Source organism: Mastomys coucha, unplaced genomic scaffold (assembly GCF_008632895.1).
Source record: "Mastomys coucha isolate ucsf_1 unplaced genomic scaffold, UCSF_Mcou_1 pScaffold21, whole genome shotgun sequence".
Taxonomy (NCBI): domain Eukaryota; kingdom Metazoa; phylum Chordata; class Mammalia; order Rodentia; family Muridae; genus Mastomys; species Mastomys coucha.
In genome coordinates this window covers 54,551,132-54,572,292 of record NW_022196904.1, presented here as the reverse complement: position 1 = coordinate 54,572,292, position 21,161 = coordinate 54,551,132, and the positions used below count along the sequence as shown (strand labels likewise).

The window sequence follows — 21,161 nt, the reverse complement described above, 5'->3', positions numbered from 1 at the left end:
GTATACGACGTGTGGCGACCTCCTGTTCCCTTACTTGAAAATCTCTGTTGTGTCGAGTGCAAAAGCAGAAAGCGATCACGCGACACCACTGTGGTTTTCTTAGAAATACAAAACATTTGGCGAAAGAGCCAAGACGCTTGAGATGACCAATAGCTCTCTTCGGTGGTCCGCCCCACCCCTACGCATGCCCAATAGAAGCGTTTGCTGCTATGAGCCGGAACCTGTGTGTCGCGGAACCTTAGGCTCTGAGCTCCAAGTTGCAGAAGGCGCGTGTTTGCCGTGCGGCTTCCGGCCGGCCCTCAGCCCTCGCGTGGCGCCGTAGTGTGTAGCTATGGCGCCCCGCGTGTTTCGTCGACAAACTCTGGAACGGTGTCTGAGGGAAGTCAAGAAAGCCACCAACCGACCCGAGTGTTTCCTCACGTAAGTACAGATCCAGGTCTGGAAGAGGGCGACTCGCGTCGCACCGGTGCTGGGCGGGCCAGCCTATGGCAACTTTTGAAAGCCAGGAAGGGAAGTACAGGTCGCTTAGCTCCGACCTCAGACAGTTTTTGCCCCGTTGGCCTGTCAAAATGTTAACAGTAAAAGCGGTTTGGTGTAGATTTCCTAGTTGTGTGCTATAGAACTAAACCCAGTTAATTTGCGTCCAGAGAGGCTCATTGCGTACGCTTTCTGAGTTTGTATCCCCAAAATACACACCGTTTACCTGTCATTAAGCTTTATTGAAAGTACGTACTTGTTGCTTGTCAATGCATTTTCACGACTGAGGTTTGCAGAGACCCACAGCCAAACAGTAGACGAAGCTCGGAAAACCCCGCGGAAGAGGGAGGAGGAATCATTGTAGGAGCCATAGGGGTCCAGAATACCACAAGAACATGGCCCACAGAATCAACTAACCAGGGCTCATGAAGGGGCCCACAAAGACTTTACTGGCTATCACGGAGCCTGCGTTGGTTAGCACTAGGTCCTCTGCATATCCGTTGGCGGTTGTTTAGCTTGGGGTTTTTTGTGGAACCTGTTACAGTGGGAGTAGTGGTGTCTCTGATCCTTTCACGCTCTTGGGGCCCTTTTACTCCTCCTGAGTTACCTGCTCTTGGAGCTCTTTTACACCTGCTGGGTTGCCTCGTCCAGCCTTGATATGAGGCTTTGTGTTTGGTTGATATCTCCAGAAGCCTACTTTTTCTGAAGAGAAATGGAGGAGCACTGTGGATCTGGGGGAGGTGGGGAGGGAGAAGAGGCTGCAATTGAGATGTATTGTATGAAAGAAAAATGAAGAAAACTAGGAGAGACTTCTTTCTTCCCATCACTTCGATTAAGTTCTGTAAATTATGACTCTAGCTTATGTTGAAAATCTTAGCAACAGCATCACAGATTTACTGTGTCCAAAATAGAGCTTCCCTGCCCTCCTGTACCCTCCTCTCCCCTGAAGTCATTTCCCTGGTTCCGTTACCTGAGCTTACGTTTACTGCCCCACTAAATGGCAGTTCTATAATTTCATTTATTCAGATTCAGCTAGTCTGCTTCCTTGATGCTTTCCTTTTTCTCTGTCATATTTTCTCTATCTTGTTAGTATCCTCCGAATCCAGACACTGACTCCTAGTTGTCATACTGACTGTCATGTCTCCAACATAAAAATCCGTTGCGATGCTTCATCAGCTTTCTAACAACTCCACCATTATCATTCTCTCTCTTTCCACATTGTACGTCATCATTTCAAACTTTGGCCTGCAACTCTCTGTATTCTCACTACGGTTAAAGTGTTTCTATCTTAGAACTCTGCATGGTTTCTGTCTTGGACCCCCCAGCTTCTATAACTTCAGCCGCACACTCTGCCTCCTCAGTCACACTACAGCTGTCTTGGTCTTCCTGTTCTTCACATTGTCTGAACTCATCTCTTTTGTTCTAAATGTTTCTTATAACTAGAGTACGTGTTTCCACATCTGTACTAGGTACTCTATTTTATCTGTAGGTTTCAATCTGTAGATCCCATATCAGATATCATATCCTTAGAGAATTTTTCTCAAACTTAGAGCCAGATGGGATCACTTGCCAGATGACTAATAAGTGAAGAGTGTGTATAATGCAGGTTCGAGGATTTGAGGCTGACTTCCTGGGTATCTCCAGGCAAGTAGATGAGTAGTGTTCCAGCCTTCAATATATATATGTATATATATCGAAATAAGGTACTTACTGTCTGGCTCATCAGCAAGATACTGTTGAGAACTAGAATTTGTACTTAAAATTGATGCTTCATTTACATTTTAACTTGCAAATAAGCTGTTTTTTCTTTTATTTAAGAATGCTTGATGTTATTGTGTATAATTCATCTCACTTAATCTTCTTTTCCAATAGAATTCAAAATGGACTAGCATCAAACTTCACTTCTTTAACAAAAGTTCTATATGATTTTAATAAAGTATTAGAGAATGGCCGAATCTCTGGAAGTCCTTTACAGAAACTTGAGATAAACAGTTTTGATGATGAGCAGATTTGGCAACAACTAGAATTGCAAAATGAACCAGTCTTACAGTACTTCCAGAATGCTGTTAGTGAGACAGTTGAGGATGAAGATATCAGCCTTCTCCCAGAATGTGAAGATGAGGAGTGTGAGGAGGTTGCCTCAGAGGTGGAGGCTGACAACCAGGAGAACCTAGAGACAGACTTGGAAGAGGAACAACTGTCAGATGAGGGTGGTGATGTTCCTAAAGGGAGTGACAGAGCCAAAAGCTCAAGGAAATCTGACCCAAGGAAAAGTCCTGTTTTCAGCGATGACGATTCTGACCTTGACTTTGATATTAGCAAATTGGAGCAGCAGACCAAGATGAAAATCAAGTCACCTGGAAAAGCAAGAGAAAAGTCTGTAGTAGATGACAAATTCTTTAAACTGTCTGAAATGGAGAGCTTTTTAGAAAAAGTAGAAAAAGAAGAGGAAAAAAGACCAGATGGTAAAGAGGAAGAAGAGGAAGACATTGACCTTTTTGAAGACATTGATTCAGATGAAAATGAAGGAGGGCTGTTTGGGCAGCAGAAGATTAAGGTAAGGTTTTTGGGAGAAAAAAAAGCTATTTCTTTAAAGTACAAGTCATGTTTCCTAAGGAGAAGTTTAATGTGCCTCAATACTCATTTGAGCTCAAATGAAGTAAGGAAAAAACAAACAAACATAAAGAAATTAATTAAACTTAAGAGCTGAACTAGTGGTGCAGGAGTGTAGTAAGCCTCAAGTGGAAGACTGAGGCAGAGAGATTATGTCTCCTCAAAATCAGCCTGGGCTAAGTTGTATTTCAGTTGTCCTTATGGTTTTATGGTGGTTAACTAGTTGCCAGTTTCTGTAATAATTATTTTTGGTGGGGTAGTGGTAATGTTAGAAAACAGTTTGTGTGTATGATATACATAGGCACATGAGTATGTTTATATATTTTTCTATCTTTAAACTTTTCAAAAATGTTTTTTATTTAGTCAAATAAAAGTAGCAGAAATCTGAAATACAAGGACTTCTTTGATCCAGTTGAAAGTGACGAAGACATAACTGGGGTTGATGGTGACCTGGGTTTAGATGAAGAGGAAGAGTTCGCTGAGGAAGCAGAAGAAAGCATCTCTGAAACGTGAGCATTGCAAATCCTTCTTGAGTGATCAAGTCAGAGCTATAAGATATTCCTCAGGGTTGTGACATATATAACAAGTTAACTTCCAAATCGAGTAGAGGGTTCTCTGCTATCAGACAGCTAGAAAATGTCTCTGAATTTCAGGGAACATTGGAGATCATTTAAAGAGTAAAATTTGCACCACCAGTAGCAGCCGTTTATTTATTTATTTATTTATTTATTTATTTATTTATTCATTAGTTTTTCAAGACAAGGTTTCTTGTGTAGCCTTGGATGTCCTGTAACTTGTTCTATAGAGCAGGCTAGCCCCAAACTCACAGAGCCTCTGCCACCTGAGTACTGGGATTAAAACTGTGTGTCACCACTAGCCGGCTAATCTTTTATATTAGAAAGAAGGAGCTTGCATTGGGTTTTGTGCCAATAAAACATTATTTTTTTAAAAAGTATTTAAAATTTATGTGAGTATCTTTTTTACATGTATGTCTACACTCCACATGTATGTGTGGTGCCTACAAAGGCCAGAATAGGGTGTCAGATACCCTGGGGCTGGAGATACAGAGCTACCAGACGGTTGTATACCACTGTGTGTCTTCTGGGACTTGATCCTCTTGTGGAGCAGCTACTGTTCTTAACAATCTCTCCAGCTCCCAGTGTTATTTGTTTAAGCATGTTGTGCATTTGGCGTATTAGTGCTTTTTTTTTCCTGTTTCCATATAGCAAGCATTTCACCTAAAGAATATCTTTCTTAGCCAGGTTTAATGATGTACACCTTTAATCATGATGTATAACTTTAGTCATACTACTTGGAAGGCAGAGGTGTGAATCTCTGTGAATTTAGTCCTGCGTAGTTGATGAGGAGAGTTTGAAGACAGCCAGGGCTACATAGGGAGAGACGCTATTTCAAAAAAACTAAGATGAAAGAAAAAAAAGAAAGGAAGGAAGGAAGGAAAAGAAAAGAAAGATCGATCGATTGATCTCTTCCTTTTGGGCCAGTAAGATGGCTCAGCAGATTAAAGGACTTGCTGTGTGAGCCTTGTAACCTAAGTGATCAGAAAAGTTGATCCTCTACACTCACTGAAATTGTTCTCTGACCTCTACATTTATGATGGCCTCTACATTGCAGACTACACATATACTCACACATGTTATGTATGTAAAATATTAATAAAAAATTAAAAAAAACAAAAGGGTGTCTTTTGCTCCATAGAGACTTTGTGACCGTGGAAGTTTGCTATTGAATGACATTAGGTATTAAAAAGTACTTTATAATTGAGATATTTACCTTTGTGTTTCTAGTGGCTTCTATTTTTCCTTTGATCCATCTTGGTATTATAGGGATGAAGATAATGACTTGGAAGAAGATGAGAATAGTGATCAACATAAAGAAGGCTTGAAAAGAGTGACATTTGCTTTGCCAGATGATGAAGCTGAAGATACAAGTCCCTTAGCTGTAAAGCAAGAATCTAATGAAGTTAAATCCTCTTTTGAAAAAAGACAGGAGAAGGTAATTATTAGGAATATTGTATGTTTAACATGGTAGGAACTCAAACAATTAACCTATTCTTTTAAAAGCAAAGACCTTGCTCCCTAAAGATTCTGTATACTGAGCTAGGTATTATGGTATATTCCTGTAAATCCAGCATTTGGAAGTCTGAGACAGGAAGATTATGTCAAGTTCAGGGGCAATTTGGGCTACATCCTGAGCCAAACCGTAGCTGACTTTGTCTCATAAAATAGAAATAATAATAATAGTACTATATATGCTGTATATAGATGACCTCATGAAGAGCATTCTATAATTTGTATAAGTTAGTATGCCCATTTTCTAGCCATTGGCCTTCATTTGGAGCCTGCTTTGTAAATTCTGTTTCTCTGTACTTGTTTTCCTGTTTGTGGTGTGCTTCTGCTTAGCCATCCTGTGACCTTTTAACTGTGTGAGCTGCTCTAGGAGGTATGTCTCTTTATTGAGTGCCAGGCAGATGATATGCAACTAATTATAATAACTTTAGTTTGGCCCTTGTCCTTTGGTTCTGGTATTAGTTCATCTTAAAGTTACATCACACAGAAGTGAGAACAAGTAGAAATTGAAATATTACAATTACCTAAAGAATTATTTTTCAAAGGCAGTTTGAGGTCCAGGTTTGTCACCTTGTTCTTAAAAGAGAGATAGAAAGTCTAAAGGAAATAACTTTATAATGTGTTGCTACCTTAAGGTCTTCCCACCTCACCCCTTTTCCCCACATCCCAAAAAAATATTTGGTTTCACAGAGGAATTATATAGACCTTTGAGGAATAAGCAGTTGTTTAGTTGATAGCCACATATAAAGAGTAAAGCAGAATTTATAAATGGGACTGAGTTTGACTCAGCACATAAGTATCCACATATCTCAAGCCTCATTCTTGAGTACTGAAGCAAGAATCCAAAAGAATGTGTTGAGAGCATTGCCACAAGTCAGTCAGATGGGCCGCATTCTTTTAATTCAGTATTAGGGAATCAAGCATAATTCTTATTGTAGAGATATAGATCATTTGAGTAAAATGTGATCAGCTGTACATATATCAGGGAGATCTGACCAAATTTTATACCTTTTTGTATTCAGTGAACTACAAATTCATTGATGGTCAAAAGCCACCATTGTGGCCAGATTCTAGAAACATTGTTTTAAGTAGAATAGGACAAAGTGTCCACTGTTAAAGTCCCCTCTGTCATGTGTCTTCTATTTTGGACTTGTCAGCAAAGAAACAAAAGATAAGGTGAAAGTGAACACTTTGTTATTTGTAGAATAACAACCAGTTCAGACCTAACAGGTGAGCAAAAGGACCAGTAGACCAACAGTAAGATTCTGTAAGATACAATTGCATTGTGTCTGCTAGTTTCTTTCAAAATGTCTGTTGTGGGGTAGAGATGAGAAAATTGGGTGTGGAGTCAAGAGCCAGTCTCGGTCAAAACTAATATTCCAGACAAAAAATTACTTTAGGAAGTTGTAATAATTCAGCGTACCAATGCCTTTTGAAGATTTAGATCATTTGAGTAGAACAGAGTCCCCAAATAAACTATGATGCTTCTAGGGAGCTTACTATCTTAGTAAGCATAGCATTTCAAACTAACTCCTATCTTGCTTCCTAGATGAATGAAAAAATTGCATCTTTGGAAAAAGAGTTATTGGATAAAAAGCCTTGGCAGCTTCAAGGGGAAGTGACAGCACAGAAGCGGCCTGAGAACAGCCTGCTGGAAGAGACCCTCCACTTTGACCATGCTGTCAGGATGGGTATGTTGTCTGCTTAGCTTCTACAATGTGTCTACTTTTGTGCTTTCCTGTAGTTTGTTTCAGAAAGATTTTGAGTGCTGTTGTTTTTATTCTCCTGTTGTTTTAAAAACTTGCAAACATACAGAAAAGTTGAAAAAATAGTACAGTGGATATCTGTGTGCCATTTAACTGAACTCACCAGTTGATAACAGTTTGCAATCTTGGCCTTTGGTCTCCTGTGCATCTTTGTGATTGTATATGCTTTTCATCATTAAAAAGTAATTCTTAGAGCTGAAGAGGTGTTCCAGTTGGTAAACTACTTGCTCTGCAATCATGTGGACCTAAATTGGGCACCTCATTGCCCCACCAGAAAACTCCTGTGATCCTCATGTTGAGGAGGCAGTGATGGGAGGCTGGCTGGAGACAGCTGACCAGGTAATTTGTAGAATTCATGTCATAGGTTCAGTTACAGACCCTGTCTCAAAAGATAAGGTGGAAGGCATTCCAGCAAGGTACGTAGTGTTGACCTCTGGCCTCTGTGCACTCACACAGAAGGAAAGTTGCCAGTATCATGGCACTTAATTGCTAAGGAGGGTGTTCTATGGCACTGGGAAAGAAGTGTAATCATTTACCATATCCATTTAAGTTTTATGGTTCATAAACTTGGAGGAACATCAGAAGGCTTGTTAAATCCCAGATGAGCCTACAGATATAGTCCAGTTGGTGGAATGCTTGCTTAGAGTGCTTGAATTCCTGGATATGAACCCATGTACTGCAGAAACCAGGCATGGTGGCCTAGCCTAGAACTTGAGAGATTGGGGTAAAAGTGTCAGTTCCAAGACGGGCGGCGGTGGCGCACGCCTTTAATCCTAGCACTTGGGAGGCAGAGGCAGGTGGATTTCTGAATTCGAGGCCAGCCTAGTCTACAGAGTGAGTTCCAGGAAAGCCTGTCTCAAAAAAAAAAAACACACACACAAAAAGTGTCAGTTCCACAGAAGTACAAAGTCATCCTCAGGTTACTTGGCTAGTTTGAGTCTAGACACACACACACACACACACAATTTTTCTTTTCTTTTTTTTTCTCTTCTCTTTTTCTTTCAAAACAGGGTTTCTGTGAACCAGGCTGGCCTTGAACTCGGAGATCTGCCTGCCTCTGCTGGGATGAAAGACATTTGCAACTCCCAGCTTTGAACTTACTGGCTACAAGAAAGAACTTGATGACATAGCCAGGGTTTACAGTTCAACTGTGAACAATTCAGTAAACTGTGCAGCTTGCAGGTTTACAAACAGAACACTGTAAGCAATTCTCCACTGTCTGACTTAGAAGGCATAGGGCTGGCCTGAGAATTTGTTTCTTTAATAAGTTCACACAGGTGCTGCTTACGTTGTGAGTCCAAGAAGGATTTGAGAATTCCTGGTCTGGTATGTAGTTTTTCTAACACATGTTATTTTTCTTTTAGCCCCTGTAATCACAGAGGAAACCACCCTTCATCTAGAAGATATCATTAAACAGAGGATACGAGATCAGGTCAGTAAGAACAGAATGAATTTTAGTTTTCACTGTAAATTTTAGAAATGATGCTTTTTAAAATTTGTATTTGATCCTCTTGATCTTAAAGCCTTGAGACTGGACATGGATTTTTTTACCTTCATTGTATGTAGGGCACTCACTCTCTTTGCTCATACCCAAGAAAGTAATGTGCCTGATAGGAAGGGTGACCAGTACCATCTGTTCTGAATCTTGTTGAGTGGGTGGACACTAGGGCATCTGGCCTGCTATGGTCATATCCAAGACCCTTCAGTCTAGACACAGTATCTGCTATAGTCAATTAAGGGTCCATCTTTTCAGATGTTAATGACCTAGCAAAGAATTTTTGGGATGTGATCTGTTTTTGTAAGCGTAGAATAAAAATAGGCATTTTATGACAGATATAGTAAGAGATGCTTCCTTAACGTATCTAAAGTGGAGGAGCAAGAGCAAGACAGTGCCATGTGAGAGTATCTAAAAATTTGGAGTGAAGTACAAAAACGAGGTTTATTTAACCATGTAGTAAGATGGGCTGGAAAAATGGCTCTAAAATAGAAGAAATCTAAGGACTGGTGGTGTGGCTCTTGTAGAACCATGTGAAGCTCTGGCTCAATTCCTAGTAGATGGTGACAAGGAAATTAAAGTTCGTATCAAGAGAAAAACTGATATAAAACAAAAGCAGAATACTTAAGCTAATGTCCTCTTTACTTTTCGTCATGCTTTATTATTTGTGACTTGAAAAAAAGATCACCTTTTTTTAAGACAGGGTCTCACTATGTAGCGCTGGCTGGGCTGGAATACTGTGTAGATTGGGCTTGTTTAGAAGTTAAATACCTACCTACTTCTGCCTCTCAATCATTGGGATTAAAGGTATGGGCCATTAATGGAGCAGTCATTATTATTATCATTATTGTTATTATTGCTGTTATTATTATTATTATTGAGATAGGTTTTCATGTACTCCTGAATTAGTGACCTGGAACTCACTAAATAGTCTGAGGGTGACCTTGAATTTCTGATCCTCTTGCCTCAACCTTTCAGGTGCTGGGCTGGTATTGCCAGCATGGACTGTCATGCCCTGTTTTTGTGGGGCTAGGGACTGAACCCCAGGCTTCATGCAGGCAAGACAAGTGTTCTGCCACCTGCGCTGTAGCCCCAGCCCCAGATAATCACTTTTGAGGTTAAAAATTAATTTCTTTGCTATACTTCTTAACTGAGCATAGACATAGATGTTTTATTCTATTGATTTATTTGCATTTCAGGCTTGGGATGATGTAGAACGAAAAGAAAAACCTAAAGAGGATGCATATGAATATAAAAAGCGCTTAACATTAGACCATGAGAAGAGTAAGCTAAGTCTTGCTGAGATTTATGAGCAGGAATATATCAAACTCAACCAGGTAAGGCAGCCTCCAAGGCAAGGTTGTGACTACCAAAGAAGAACCAGATCTTGAGTCAGTCCTGATCTACTCTAGCGCTTAGAGAAAATGGCACGTAGTAGGAATAGAGGGCTCATAATGTTCCCACTGAGTGAGCATTACTTACTTGCTTTACAAAAGCATTGCTAATTTATATAATCAACTATTACCTTCCCAGCAATTAAAGGGTGTTGTAATTCTAAAATCCTATTTTCTTGATATTTGAAATAATTGGTATATTTTATTTCTTTATAAAATGATCTTGACCTTTAGGCTCTTCTTGTTTGTTTTGTTTTGTTTTGTTAAATTCTAAAATTAATTTCTAGTTAAATAGCAGGACAAGGCCATATCCTGGGGAAGACTTGTTTCTTAGCCTGGGTTTATTGGGATGAATACTAATGACATGTTATCTGACCTGGGCCACAGGCAGAGCCAGTCACTTTTTACTCCTGTGAGTGCCCCTTGCCCACCTTCTGCACTTCTACTGTGTCTTAATTATGACAAACAAAAACAAACAAAGACGATCTTACCTTACAGTGCACATTTAATGCTAGGGGAAGAGCAAATATAAATAAAGCAACCTGGCTCTGTAAAATTAAATGGCTGTCATTTCCATGTCAGTGTGATTAATCTGAGTCAATCTTTAACAGATTACATTCAAATAACATAACATTAAACATTCTTTTTTCCATAGACAGTTTGTAAGGCACACTTCTGAAGTGCCAGGACTCAAAGACTGATGATACATACAGATGGTCATATTTTACCATGGTTCTGTGCTACACAGTGAGACTTTCTTGAAAAACCAAGAATAAGTAAATGAATAATTCAGAAGTACTTACTGTAGTTTTAAGCAAGTGCTGCTGTTTGTAATTCCCCAAATCCTTGCTCACTAATTTATCGCTTCCTATTCCTCCTCTTCTCTGCTATGTTACACCCTAGTTCTATAAATTTGCCTGTAAATTTATAGTTCTATAAATTTGGGCATTTTGTATAAATGATGTCACATAATTTGTGACTTTCTTTTTTCTTCGAGATAGGGTTTCTCTGTGTAGCCCTAGCTGTCCTGGAACTCACTCTGTAGACCAGGCTGGCCTCAAACTCAGAAATCTGCCTGCCTCTGCCTCCCAAGTGCTGGGATTAAAGGCATGTGCCACCACTGCCCGGCTAATTTGTGACTTTCATTTAGCATTATGTCTTTATGTTGGGCAGCATATATCAGCACTTCATTTCTATTGCTGGGTAATAATCCACTTATATATGTGCCACAGTTTCTTAGTTCATTTTTCAGTTGAACATGTAGACTGTACCCACCTTCTGGATATAACAAATCCTATTTTTGTGTGTATGGTGTGTGTGTGTGTGTGTGTGTGTGTGTGTGTGTGTGTGTGTGTGTGTGTGTGTGTGTTTGTATGTCTGCTTTAGTTTCCTTGGGTCCATATCCTTGGGAAATGCTAACTCTCTTTAACCTGTGAACTGCCACGCTTGCTGCCACTGTGGCTACATCATTTTACTTAGCTACCAGGGATCTAATTTCTTCATCCTCACCAACATTTATTAGTAACCCTTAAATTTAGTGATCCTACTCATTAGCTTTACTCTCGTTGGAAAATGCCAAGGGGATTAAACTGTTTTGTTTTGTTTTTTTTCTAAATTTCAGAGGTAATGGGTACTAAAATGCGTCACTTGTGGTCTTTAGCAGTTACTGGCACCATCATGGTGCTGATATCTGTAATTTTACTTTGGGGACATTCTTCTCTCCTACCCTTTAAAATCAAGGTAACACTACGGTCTTGAACTTGTAGCACTGCTGCCTCCTTCTCCTGAGTGTAGGAATTACTTTTAGCACCATCATCCCTGAATGAGATTTGTTTTCGTTTTTTATTTTTGTTTGAGACAAGATCTCACTGTGTACCCTCTGTGACTCCAGACTCATAGAGATCTGCCTGCCTCTGCCTCTCGAGTGCTGAGATTAAAGGTGTGCCACCAGGATGGGCTGGAATGTTGCTGGGCAGTTAAAACTGTGGTTCTGAGAAACTTCATTGCCTGTAGTGTTTTTCCGGTGCTACATTGTTAAGCTACTTCATCTGATGTTGACCTTGCTCATTTAGCAAAAAACTGAAGAAGAAGAAAATCCAGAGCATGTAGAAATTCAGAAGATGATGGATTCTCTCTTCCTAAAATTGGATGCCCTGTCAAACTTCCACTTCATCCCCAAACCGGTATGTGTGGTAGAAAAAAACAACATAACATGAACTGAACAATTCTGAGCCCTGGGGAGCTTTGCTTTTCAGTTTGTGTCAGGATATATACTTGCAAGTTACAACTGGGCTTCTGTAAGGGAGGGTCCCTTTGTTCCTGGGCTAATTTTGCCTTCTATTCCGCTGCAACCTGGTCTCCAGCAGACCGCTGGTCACCTTCAGCCCTGAGCCTCAGTGATTCCTCCTCTCCTGACTCTCAGTTGTGCTTAATTGTATGATTGGTGTCTGTCCCTCACTTTGATTGGTGCCAACTGCAAGTCATATTAGCTCCTTTTCTTACATACTTTCACTGCCCAAAACACTTGGGGTTTTAACTGTTTCCATTTTGTAGATACACACTGAAGCAGGGAATGTGGGAGGGGCAGAACTAACACTGGGCTCTTGTGCTCTGCACTGCTTAGTGTGCTCCATCCAGTCCCAGACTTCTCAGTCTCTCTTCCAGTCCTGAGTCTTTACTGGGCTGGCTGAGCGTCTACTGACTCCTTGAGACTCCATCTACTTACAGCCATCTGTAGTTCCCTGAAATGGGCTTGAACCATCCTGTTGGTGCTTGCTCACATGCTGCCCTTTGCTGTCCTTTGACTATCATGAACTAAAGACTAATCTAGATGTAACCATGCAGAGGCCAGAGGGAGACATCAAGTGTTTTCCTCTATTGCTCTCCTCCCTATTTCTTGAGACAAGATCTCTCCATTGAATTTGAAGGTCACTATTTCAGATAGACTAACTTGTCAGTGAGCTCCCAGGTCTGCCTGTCTCCTCTTCACCAGCGCTGGATTTTGCAGGCTTGTGTGCATATATATGCTCATATATATGTGTGTGTGTATATATATATATGTATATGTATGTATACATATGTGTATATATACATACATATGTATATATGTATACATACATGTGTGTATATATACATACATATGTGTATATGTATATATACATATATGTATATATATACACATATATATATATTTTTTTTTAATTCCCCTTCCTCTACTACTCTCAGTTCACCATCTACCTCCCCCCTCTTCCATCTTCCTGAGGCTTCCCAGGGATCTCAACCCAACAGGGCACAAGATGCAATAAAAGTAATTACAAATTACAACCAGTAGGCAACCCAGTAGGAGGAAAGTATCCTAAGAGCAGGTGAAAGAGTCAGAGACACTCCCACTCCCACTGTCAGGAGTCCTCCCTCCCAAAACACCAAGCCAGCAATCCTAACATATATGCAAAGGAAGTCAATTCTATAAAAAGGAAAATTCATGGACGATGCTTGCTCCATTTCCTTCTCCCCACTAAAATGCCTCATCTCTTTTCTAGCCTGTACCTGAAATTAAAGTTGTATCAAATCTGCCAGCCATAACCATGGAGGAAGTGGCCCCAGTGAGTGTCAGTGATGCAGCCCTCCTAGCCCCAGAGGAAATCAAGGTAAGAAGCCAATATGGGGCTGTTTAGTGACTCCCTGCAAGTAAGATCTGCATTGCAGCCAGATCTGCATTTACTTAATGTGAATTCCCTGAGGTTTAGATCTCAGTAATTTCTAGGTATGTTCCTGCCATACTCCTATAACTGAGATGTACATTGATGGATTCAGCCAATTGTACTTTGATCATGTGCAGACTTTACAACAGTTACTTGTATGTAGTGTTTTAATTGTCCTAGGACTTAATGTAATCCACACACAATTTGAAGTTTTTGGAAGTGTGAATTGTAGGTGATATAAATGATTCATTTTATATACAAGAGTATGTAGTAACTTGGAAGTATCCACAGGGCCCTGAGATTTCTCCTCTGTGACAATGGATGCCTATATAGTGAGCCAAATGATTATATAATACCTAAAAATCAATCTGTATATTCAAGCTTCAGTCAAAGTTGAAGATAGGAAGATTATAATAAATGTTTTAAAGTGCCTATTTCAATCTTGTGAAAAATCCAGTTATACTTTAGTATTAGCTCACCCCATGCTGGTTTTGTCTGTAATAATAATAAATTGCAGTGTAAGCCTAGTGCAGTGTTGTAATCTAGAATCCAGTAGTCCATTTGGATACTGGAACACATTGGATAATCAGGTGCTGGCATCCTCTGGCTATTGAACATAGAAATTCTTCCTTTACAGAAACAGTGGCTTCTGGCAGGCCCATATCTGCTCTGGTGGAGTAGCATCAGGGTTTCTCTTTCTGTCTTGCCTGCGTTGTTACATGTATAACTACCACTTATGTCAGAACTCTACCATCTTATATGCCAATAATAACCCAGTACAATGAGCTGACAGCTCAGGAGAAATGAGGAAGCAGTCTTCACTGGAGACAGGATTCCCTACTTCCTCTCCTCCTTGATATCTGGGATACACTAATCCAAACCCAGGGCCTGTCATTCACGGTTTAGAGCCAAGGCTGAGTCAGATGTGTCCTCTGACCCATGTTGGAGATCACCTGTTGAGTATTACTGGGAGCTTAAGAACGTAGCTCTTATTTCCTTTGTGAGTTCATTTGGGACTGAACTCTTACTCGGAGTTCTAGCAAAGAGCATAGTGTAGGCTTTAAGAGTTATTAGAGCTTGGAACCAAACAAGGCTTGCTCTGCAACCTCACGGTGCCACAGACACTCCGCCATTGGCCATTGTGTGCTCGTTTCATCCCTCAGCAGATAGAGTTCCTCCCAGGTATAGTCATGTTGACAAGCAAGAATAGCAATCAGTATGGTGGTAGTTTCGGGTTAGTTAGTTAGTTTGTTTGTTTGTTTGTTTGTTTATTTAATAGGAGAAAAATAAAGCTGGAGATCTAAAAACAGCTGCTGAGAAAACAGCTACAGACAAGAAACGAGAACGAAGGAAAAAGAAGTATCAGAAGCGTTTGAAAATAAAGGAGAAGGAGAAGCGGAGAAAATTGCTTGAAAAGAACAACCCAGATCACTCTAAGTCCAGCAGAGCAGCAGCTTCAGAGAAGCTCAAACAGTTGACCAAAACAGGCAAAGTGTCCTTGTTAAAGGTAAGTGAGGAGGGGGAGGTGTGCAGGGCATGCATTGGGCTGTTTCTCAGCTAGGGTGTCAGAGCTGCTTCTGCGCTCTAGAGACATACTACTCATGGGTGGTCTCAGCACCATATAGCCTTTCAGACCTTTACAGAAACAGATCTGGCAAGTTTTCTTCTCTATTTTCCCTTAAGATACAAGGGTGTCGTAATACTGGAAAATATTTGTTAAGGTAGCTGGTTGAATTCTTGTAGTGGCTTTTCATGTTTATGCATTTATTTGTTGTAATCATAATGTACTGTTACAGACTTTGAGGTTTCTCACATAACCACATTTTGTAACATCTTTGTTTTGTTTTAACTGCAGGATGAACGAAAAGATAAGCCCTTAAAGTCGTCTCAGGCATTCTTTTCTAAATTGCAAGATCAAGTAAAAATGCAGATTAATGATGCAAAACAGCCTGGAAAGAAAAAGAAGAAAAAACAGGACATTTCTGTTCATAAATTAAAGCTGTAATATATTTAAATTTAATGTATAAATCTGTAAGTTTCTATCATTCTGTTTTATAATAAAATTCCTGAGTCCTCTCTTAGTTTGCTTCCTGTTGTTTTAATAAAGACCATCAGCAAAGCCACTTGTGCAGTACAGGGCTTATTTCATCTTACAGCTTACAGTCCATCCCTGAGAGAAGTCAAGACAGGAACTTGGAAGCAGGAACTGAACCAAAGGCCATGGAGAAACAGTTTACATGCTTGTTCTCTCTGGCTTTCCCATTTTACACGTACAATACAGCGCTATTTCCTAAGGGGTTGTACCACCCATAGTGGGGTCCAGGAGATGTCCCACAGACTTCCCTACGGGAGTCTTTAAAGGCTTTTTCTTAATTGTTCTTTTTTTCCTAGATGATCCTGCCTTGTGTTAAATTGACAAAAATAACCCATATTTGCTTGATGGGAACTATCTGAGACTTCACAGTGCTGTGGCAAACTTAATTAGAAATCTTCTCTGGGACCAGGAGTGGCACATACTCATAATGTAGCCACTCTGAAGATGGAGGCTGGACAATAAGAAATTTAGGATTTTCCTTAGCTCCATAGTGAGTTAGACACCAGCTTGGATCACACTAGACCCTAAAGGAACAAAAACCAAATAATAGAAAGCCTGTGTGGGCTTCTGTGGGTGTGAAACAGGCCTGAGCTTCCACACCCTCTTCCTGCATTGGTGCTATCCACTTTCTCACCTTGTTCCCTGCTATGAGAAGCACCCAGAGCCTGCCGTTTTGCTCATAACCAGCTGTCTTTGAGTTCTTGGTTTTCTTCTCCCACTACTGCGTCTTGTTTCACAAAACAGCACTTTCATGTATATGGCTTATACCTTTCCCTGTAGTGAGAGTTTGGTTTCTTTAAAAAAACCCAGTGATGTTATATGAATATGGTTTTGTTTTAATCCTAGGTGCAGATATGGGGCTGCTTCAGTTTGTGCACAGCTATGAAATACTATTGTCTCGTGTTGTGGATGGGAGAATTTTACCAGTTGCAGATGGTTTACTTTTGGGACTCTGGAGAGGGTCTAAATGCTAGAGTCCAGAGAGGGCCTGTGGTAGCTGCTGCACCCCCTGCTGCTGTTGCATTTGCTATTGCTGGATTGCTGGTTTGCTGGACCGCTAGGTGTTCTGACAAGGATAGACCTGCCCCTCAAGGAATCCAATGACCCTAAGCAACATAGCCTATAGAGGTCTATGCCTCCTTTCTCCTCTAACATTCTGTCTTTACTACCTAGTGTTAGGTAAAAGGGATGAGGGTGGAATAAGAGATGGAAGGGAGGTAGAGATATAAGAGCCTAATGATGTAATAAAACAGATATGCCAGTGTTTTTCCCTTGGAAAATCTTAATGCCTGAACAAAAGGAGACACTGCAGTTCATAGTAAGATATGGAGAGGACAGATATGGTCAAGAAGGGAATCCAGAGGCAACATTACAGCTTCGAATGCAGATGGACAGTCTTCAGAGTCCCCTGTGACCACCAGATGTTCATTTCTCAGACCTCTACACTCCACACTAAGTGGGCTTAGTCCCACTAAATCCATTATGAAATGCCTTTGATAATGTCATGACTTGCTGGAAAAATAACCAGCCTTATTCCAGATGAGTAGAAAACAAGATAAAACTAAGAACGACTGGAAAGGCTCTTGTGTTTTATCTGCAAAGGCCAAACCCAAGAGTGAAGATCCTATTTAAGATTTCTTTATTAACACTGGACATGGCTGTTAGTGGATAGAACAAAGTCATGTGGGATTAGAATAAAACTGGTTCTCTGCATCTACTCATGATGCTACAATGAACTAAGTTTGGATAATTTATAGTTAACAGCTCAGAGAATGTGGTGTCTGGTGAGGGGGAGGGATATCGGGAACAAAATGGCATTGTGTTGCTTCATCCTTGCTTAGATAGGTAGAAGGGTAGGGCTCTGCCCAAGTCTTGCTGTGTATGTGTGAGCACCTGCATGCGTGCATGTGCACTGGCCCCCCGGACCTGGAATTGCAGGTAGTTGTGAGCCAACTGGCCTAGTTGCTTGTACTGAATTGAACCCAGGTCTTCTGCCAGAGCAGCAAGTTCTCTTAACTTCTGAGCCATCTCTAGTCTGCATCCCCATCCCTTTTTACAATGGTGCTAAAGTATCCATTTTCTGAAGGGCTCTGTCCTCATGCTTCAGCACAGGTCTGGAGATAAGAGGACAACTTTTAGGAGTCCATTCTCTTCTACTTTATGGATCCTGGAGCTCAAATTCAGGTTATCAGGCTTTACCTGCTAAGCCATTTCTCTACTGGCCATTACATTTTAACACATGACTTTGGGGGCCATTCTCTCACTATGGCACCACTAATAGGACATTAACAAATTTCCCCAAGTTGGTGTTTTTTTTCTGAGACATAGTCACACTATGCAATGACAGGAAACCTGTGTAGACCAGGCTGGGCTCCAACTCAGATCCACCTGCTCCTGCCTCCCAAGCGCTGCCATTAAAGGTGTGTATCACCACACCCAGAAAGTTTCCTAAATTTTATTCAAAATAGGATTTATCTTTTTCCTCCGAATAAATACTTTTGAGTAATCTTCTCATCTCACTACATTTTAAGGTGTTAGTTTTTAGCAGTGTTTGGACTATTACATAGTCCTAAGAGTTTGTATTTTTTGTGGAAATTTTAACAATTTGCTATGCCAGGCTCTTGTATGTGCACATAGTTAGGAACTACATTTAAGTCTAATCTGACTAGTTTTACCTTTAAAGTATATTAATCAGTGACCACTTAATGTCATTATTGACATGTTTTATTTGGTTTTTCTTTTTATTTTCTCTTTGTTTCTCTAACTTTCTCTAGTCCTTTCTTGTTAAGTCAAATTAATCGTAATATATTTATTATGATTAGCATATCATAGCCATATCTCTTTTTATTAATTTTTAGTTATGTTAGGAACACTGGGTGAGGTGATGCATGCCTTTAATCCCAGCACTCTGGAGTCACAGGCTATCTCTGTGAGTTAGAGGTGAGCCTGGTTTACAGAGTGAGTCTACTTCTACAAGAGAAACCTTGTCTCAAAAATAAAACAAAAATGGGATTACCACCACAACGGTTAATGTTGTGCTACCCTAGTGTACTACTTGTAAAGCTCTTGAGGTAGTAGAGCACAATCACGTCGTCACAGCTTGCTTGCACAGTCTACACCCTCCGGTTCTCTTCGGTCGCCTTCTGCTCGATCACTCTGCCCTCCACTATCTGAGCCTTGGAGCGGAGATGCGGGGATCATCTGGGGATGCCTGTAGCGCCATGCTCTGGTTGGTTCAGGCCGTGCAGAGCTGCAGCCCGCCTTTGAGTGCGACTGAGCCGGTTCCGCTGCAGTGAGTTCAGGAGAGTCTGAGCGAGTCAGCGTCCTCTTTTTAAGACGAACGGTTCTTAGAAAGGTCCTGAGAGTAAGTGCAGCTTGGTCCTTCCGAAGCGAGGGACACAGAGCAGCGCGGATATGCAGGGCCGCTCTGATCTGTATCCAGTTCTGGGTTCTCATTCCAGAAGTTGCCATTCCACGTTTCAGTTTTCGCCCGACCCCGTTAATGCATAAAAATATTTTTAACTCACGTATTTTATTTTGTAGGAAGAAGTTGAACGAATAACGACATCAAATGTTATTTCACTTTATATTATTACTTCACGGCGAGAGTAAAAGTAAACCTTTAGGGTCCTTCACCCGGGGTGACTGCTGTATTAACTGATGAGGAGGTAAAATGGTCCTTTTTATTAATTCAAGGCGCCAAGTGAATGAAAGTAGAACATTTCGGTCCTTCACCTAAGATTACCTGATTTTCTTCTTGGGTCGTCCACTTTTCCTAATAGTCATGACGTCACAAAGAAAGTCACCTGATCAAAAAAGACCCCGTAGAAGCTTATCTACCAGCAAAACTACAAAAAGCCAATCTCATTCGATTACTTCGTATTTTAACAGTGCACCACCTGCTAAACTTGCATGTTCAATCTGTAATAAAATGGTGCCCAGGTATGACCTTGTCCGGCACCTTGATGAGTCTTGTGCTAACAACGGTGATGTTGTTCAAGTTGAGCCTGCTCAGACTGGACTAATGAGTCCAACTGTGCCTACATCAGATTTACCCAGTATTCCTTTAGAAGACGTGACACCTCCGAAATTCTCACCACCAAAGAGAAGTTTAATCCCTGTCCAATGTGGTTCAAAACTGGGCATACAACAGCAGACCAGTCCCTACTTTAAAGATGCCTTAGTGTGCAAAAATCAAAATGAGCTTCCAAATCAGAGTGTGGAAATTATGCCTTTGGGAAGTTTGTCATCGAAATTGTCCAGAAGATACGTAAAAGCTAAAAAATCACTGGCAAAGAATGAGGGACTAGCCAGTCATTGCCCACAGACTTCTCTGTCCACACCTGGCACCAGCCTGGTTGATAACCATCCAGAGATAGAAGACAAAGATAAGACTTTGAACAGTTCCCAAAAGGAAAACATTTATTCATGTTCCCCTCTAAAGGAAGAGAATGCTTTAGAACAGAAGGGAAAGAGCAGTAAAATAGTGGAAGATGAAAGCCAAGAAGTTTCCTGCGGGGAGCCAGCCCTCACCCCTGCATCCTCAGAGCACAGCCCCATTTTACTGTCCTCAGATTTAACTCTCGTCAGTAACATGAAATCCTCTTTGGGAGACACTCTTATAAAGCAAGACGGTACCAGAAGGATAGATGTAGGGCTTGTTGACCAGCTTGAGGCGTGCAGTCACGGAGAAGTACAAATGACTGTTGATGCTGAGGTCAAAACGCTGGTATTGGGGGAGGCAGAATCAAACAGCCCAGGTGATGATAAGTCTACGTGGAGTAACAACCCAGAGCTTCTTAGGGAAGCTGGCAGTGTCTTACAGAGACAAAGGGCTTGCAGCCCTCTGGAGCAGGGGTCCAGCTGTGGTGTTCCCAGTGTGACAGCTCAACCCCCACTGAGTCACCCATACTACCTGAGGAGCTTCCTGGTGGTACTGCAGGCCCTCCTTGAGAATGAAGAAGACATGAAGCTCTTCGATGACCAGGAGAAGGGGATTATAACTAAGTTTTACGAGTTGTCAGGTATCTTCAGCCTGTTTGCTTTCAGAGTTTTCTTATCTGATTTGTGTGCAATGGAAGGGACTGTGGGGAGTCACTGTGGGAGTATTGTGGGCTGGCTTTGTGTCAAGGATAGGCCCATTAAAAACAAGCTATTGTGCCTCGGGGTATCTACTATGCAAATAGTATTTCAGTTACTATAGCAGTAGCTTTCTTTTCTCTCCTCTTTCTTCCTTCCTTCCTTCCTTCCTTCCTTCCTTTCTTTCTTTCTCTCTTCCTTTCTTTCTTTCTTTGTGTGTGTGTGTTTGTTTATTTGTTTGTTTAGACAGGGTTGGTTTGTTTAGTTAGCCTCCTGGCCTCAAATTCAGAGATCCCTCTGCCTCTGCCTCCCAAGTGCTGGGTTTAAAGGCACGGGCCACCAGCTGGCTAGTGTGTATATGTGTATATTTCTAATAATACATATTTGCTGAATATCTAGAAGTAAATGGAATCTGTATGTTTTTTTAGGAGAAAGTTAATTTTTTTTTTTTTGC

General features: G+C 40.9%; 2 protein-coding genes across 2 annotated transcripts in view; both read left to right on the top strand.

The window, feature by feature from the left end:
- The first annotated feature begins 53 nt into the window (after positions 1 to 53).
- Positions 54 to 15,654, top strand: Mphosph10 (M-phase phosphoprotein 10). The gene is made up of 11 exons (XM_031386872.1): positions 54 to 420; positions 2,350 to 3,034; positions 3,454 to 3,599; positions 4,935 to 5,103; positions 6,727 to 6,868; positions 8,308 to 8,375; positions 9,638 to 9,775; positions 11,905 to 12,015; positions 13,372 to 13,479; positions 14,813 to 15,040; positions 15,389 to 15,654. The coding sequence occupies exons 1-11, from the start codon at positions 332 to 334 to the stop codon at positions 15,536 to 15,538; spliced, it is 2,034 nt and encodes a 677-aa protein (XP_031242732.1). The 5' UTR covers positions 54 to 331; the 3' UTR covers positions 15,539 to 15,654.
- A 3,192-nt stretch (positions 15,655 to 18,846) lies between these two features.
- Positions 18,847 to 21,161, top strand: part of Fan1 (FANCD2 and FANCI associated nuclease 1) — a 32,638-nt gene continuing 30,323 nt past the window's right edge. The window contains exons 1-2 of the mRNA XM_031386871.1: positions 18,847 to 18,992; positions 19,172 to 20,652. Of these exons, the coding sequence (XP_031242731.1) occupies positions 19,413 to 20,652 (1,240 nt within the window). The 5' untranslated portion in view covers positions 18,847 to 18,992; positions 19,172 to 19,412. The remainder of the gene's footprint in view (positions 18,993 to 19,171; positions 20,653 to 21,161) is intronic.

Coding starts and splice junctions, on each gene's coding strand:
- Mphosph10 (XM_031386872.1), top strand. CDS start 332: ATGGCGCCCCGCGTGTTTCGTCGACAAACTCTGGAACGGTGTCTGAGG. Junction 5,104..6,726: donor TTGAAAAAAGACAGGAGAAG/GTAATTATTAGG, acceptor CTTGCTTCCTAG/ATGAATGAAAAAATTGCATC. Junction 15,041..15,388: donor GCAAAGTGTCCTTGTTAAAG/GTAAGTGAGGAG, acceptor TTTTAACTGCAG/GATGAACGAAAAGATAAGCC.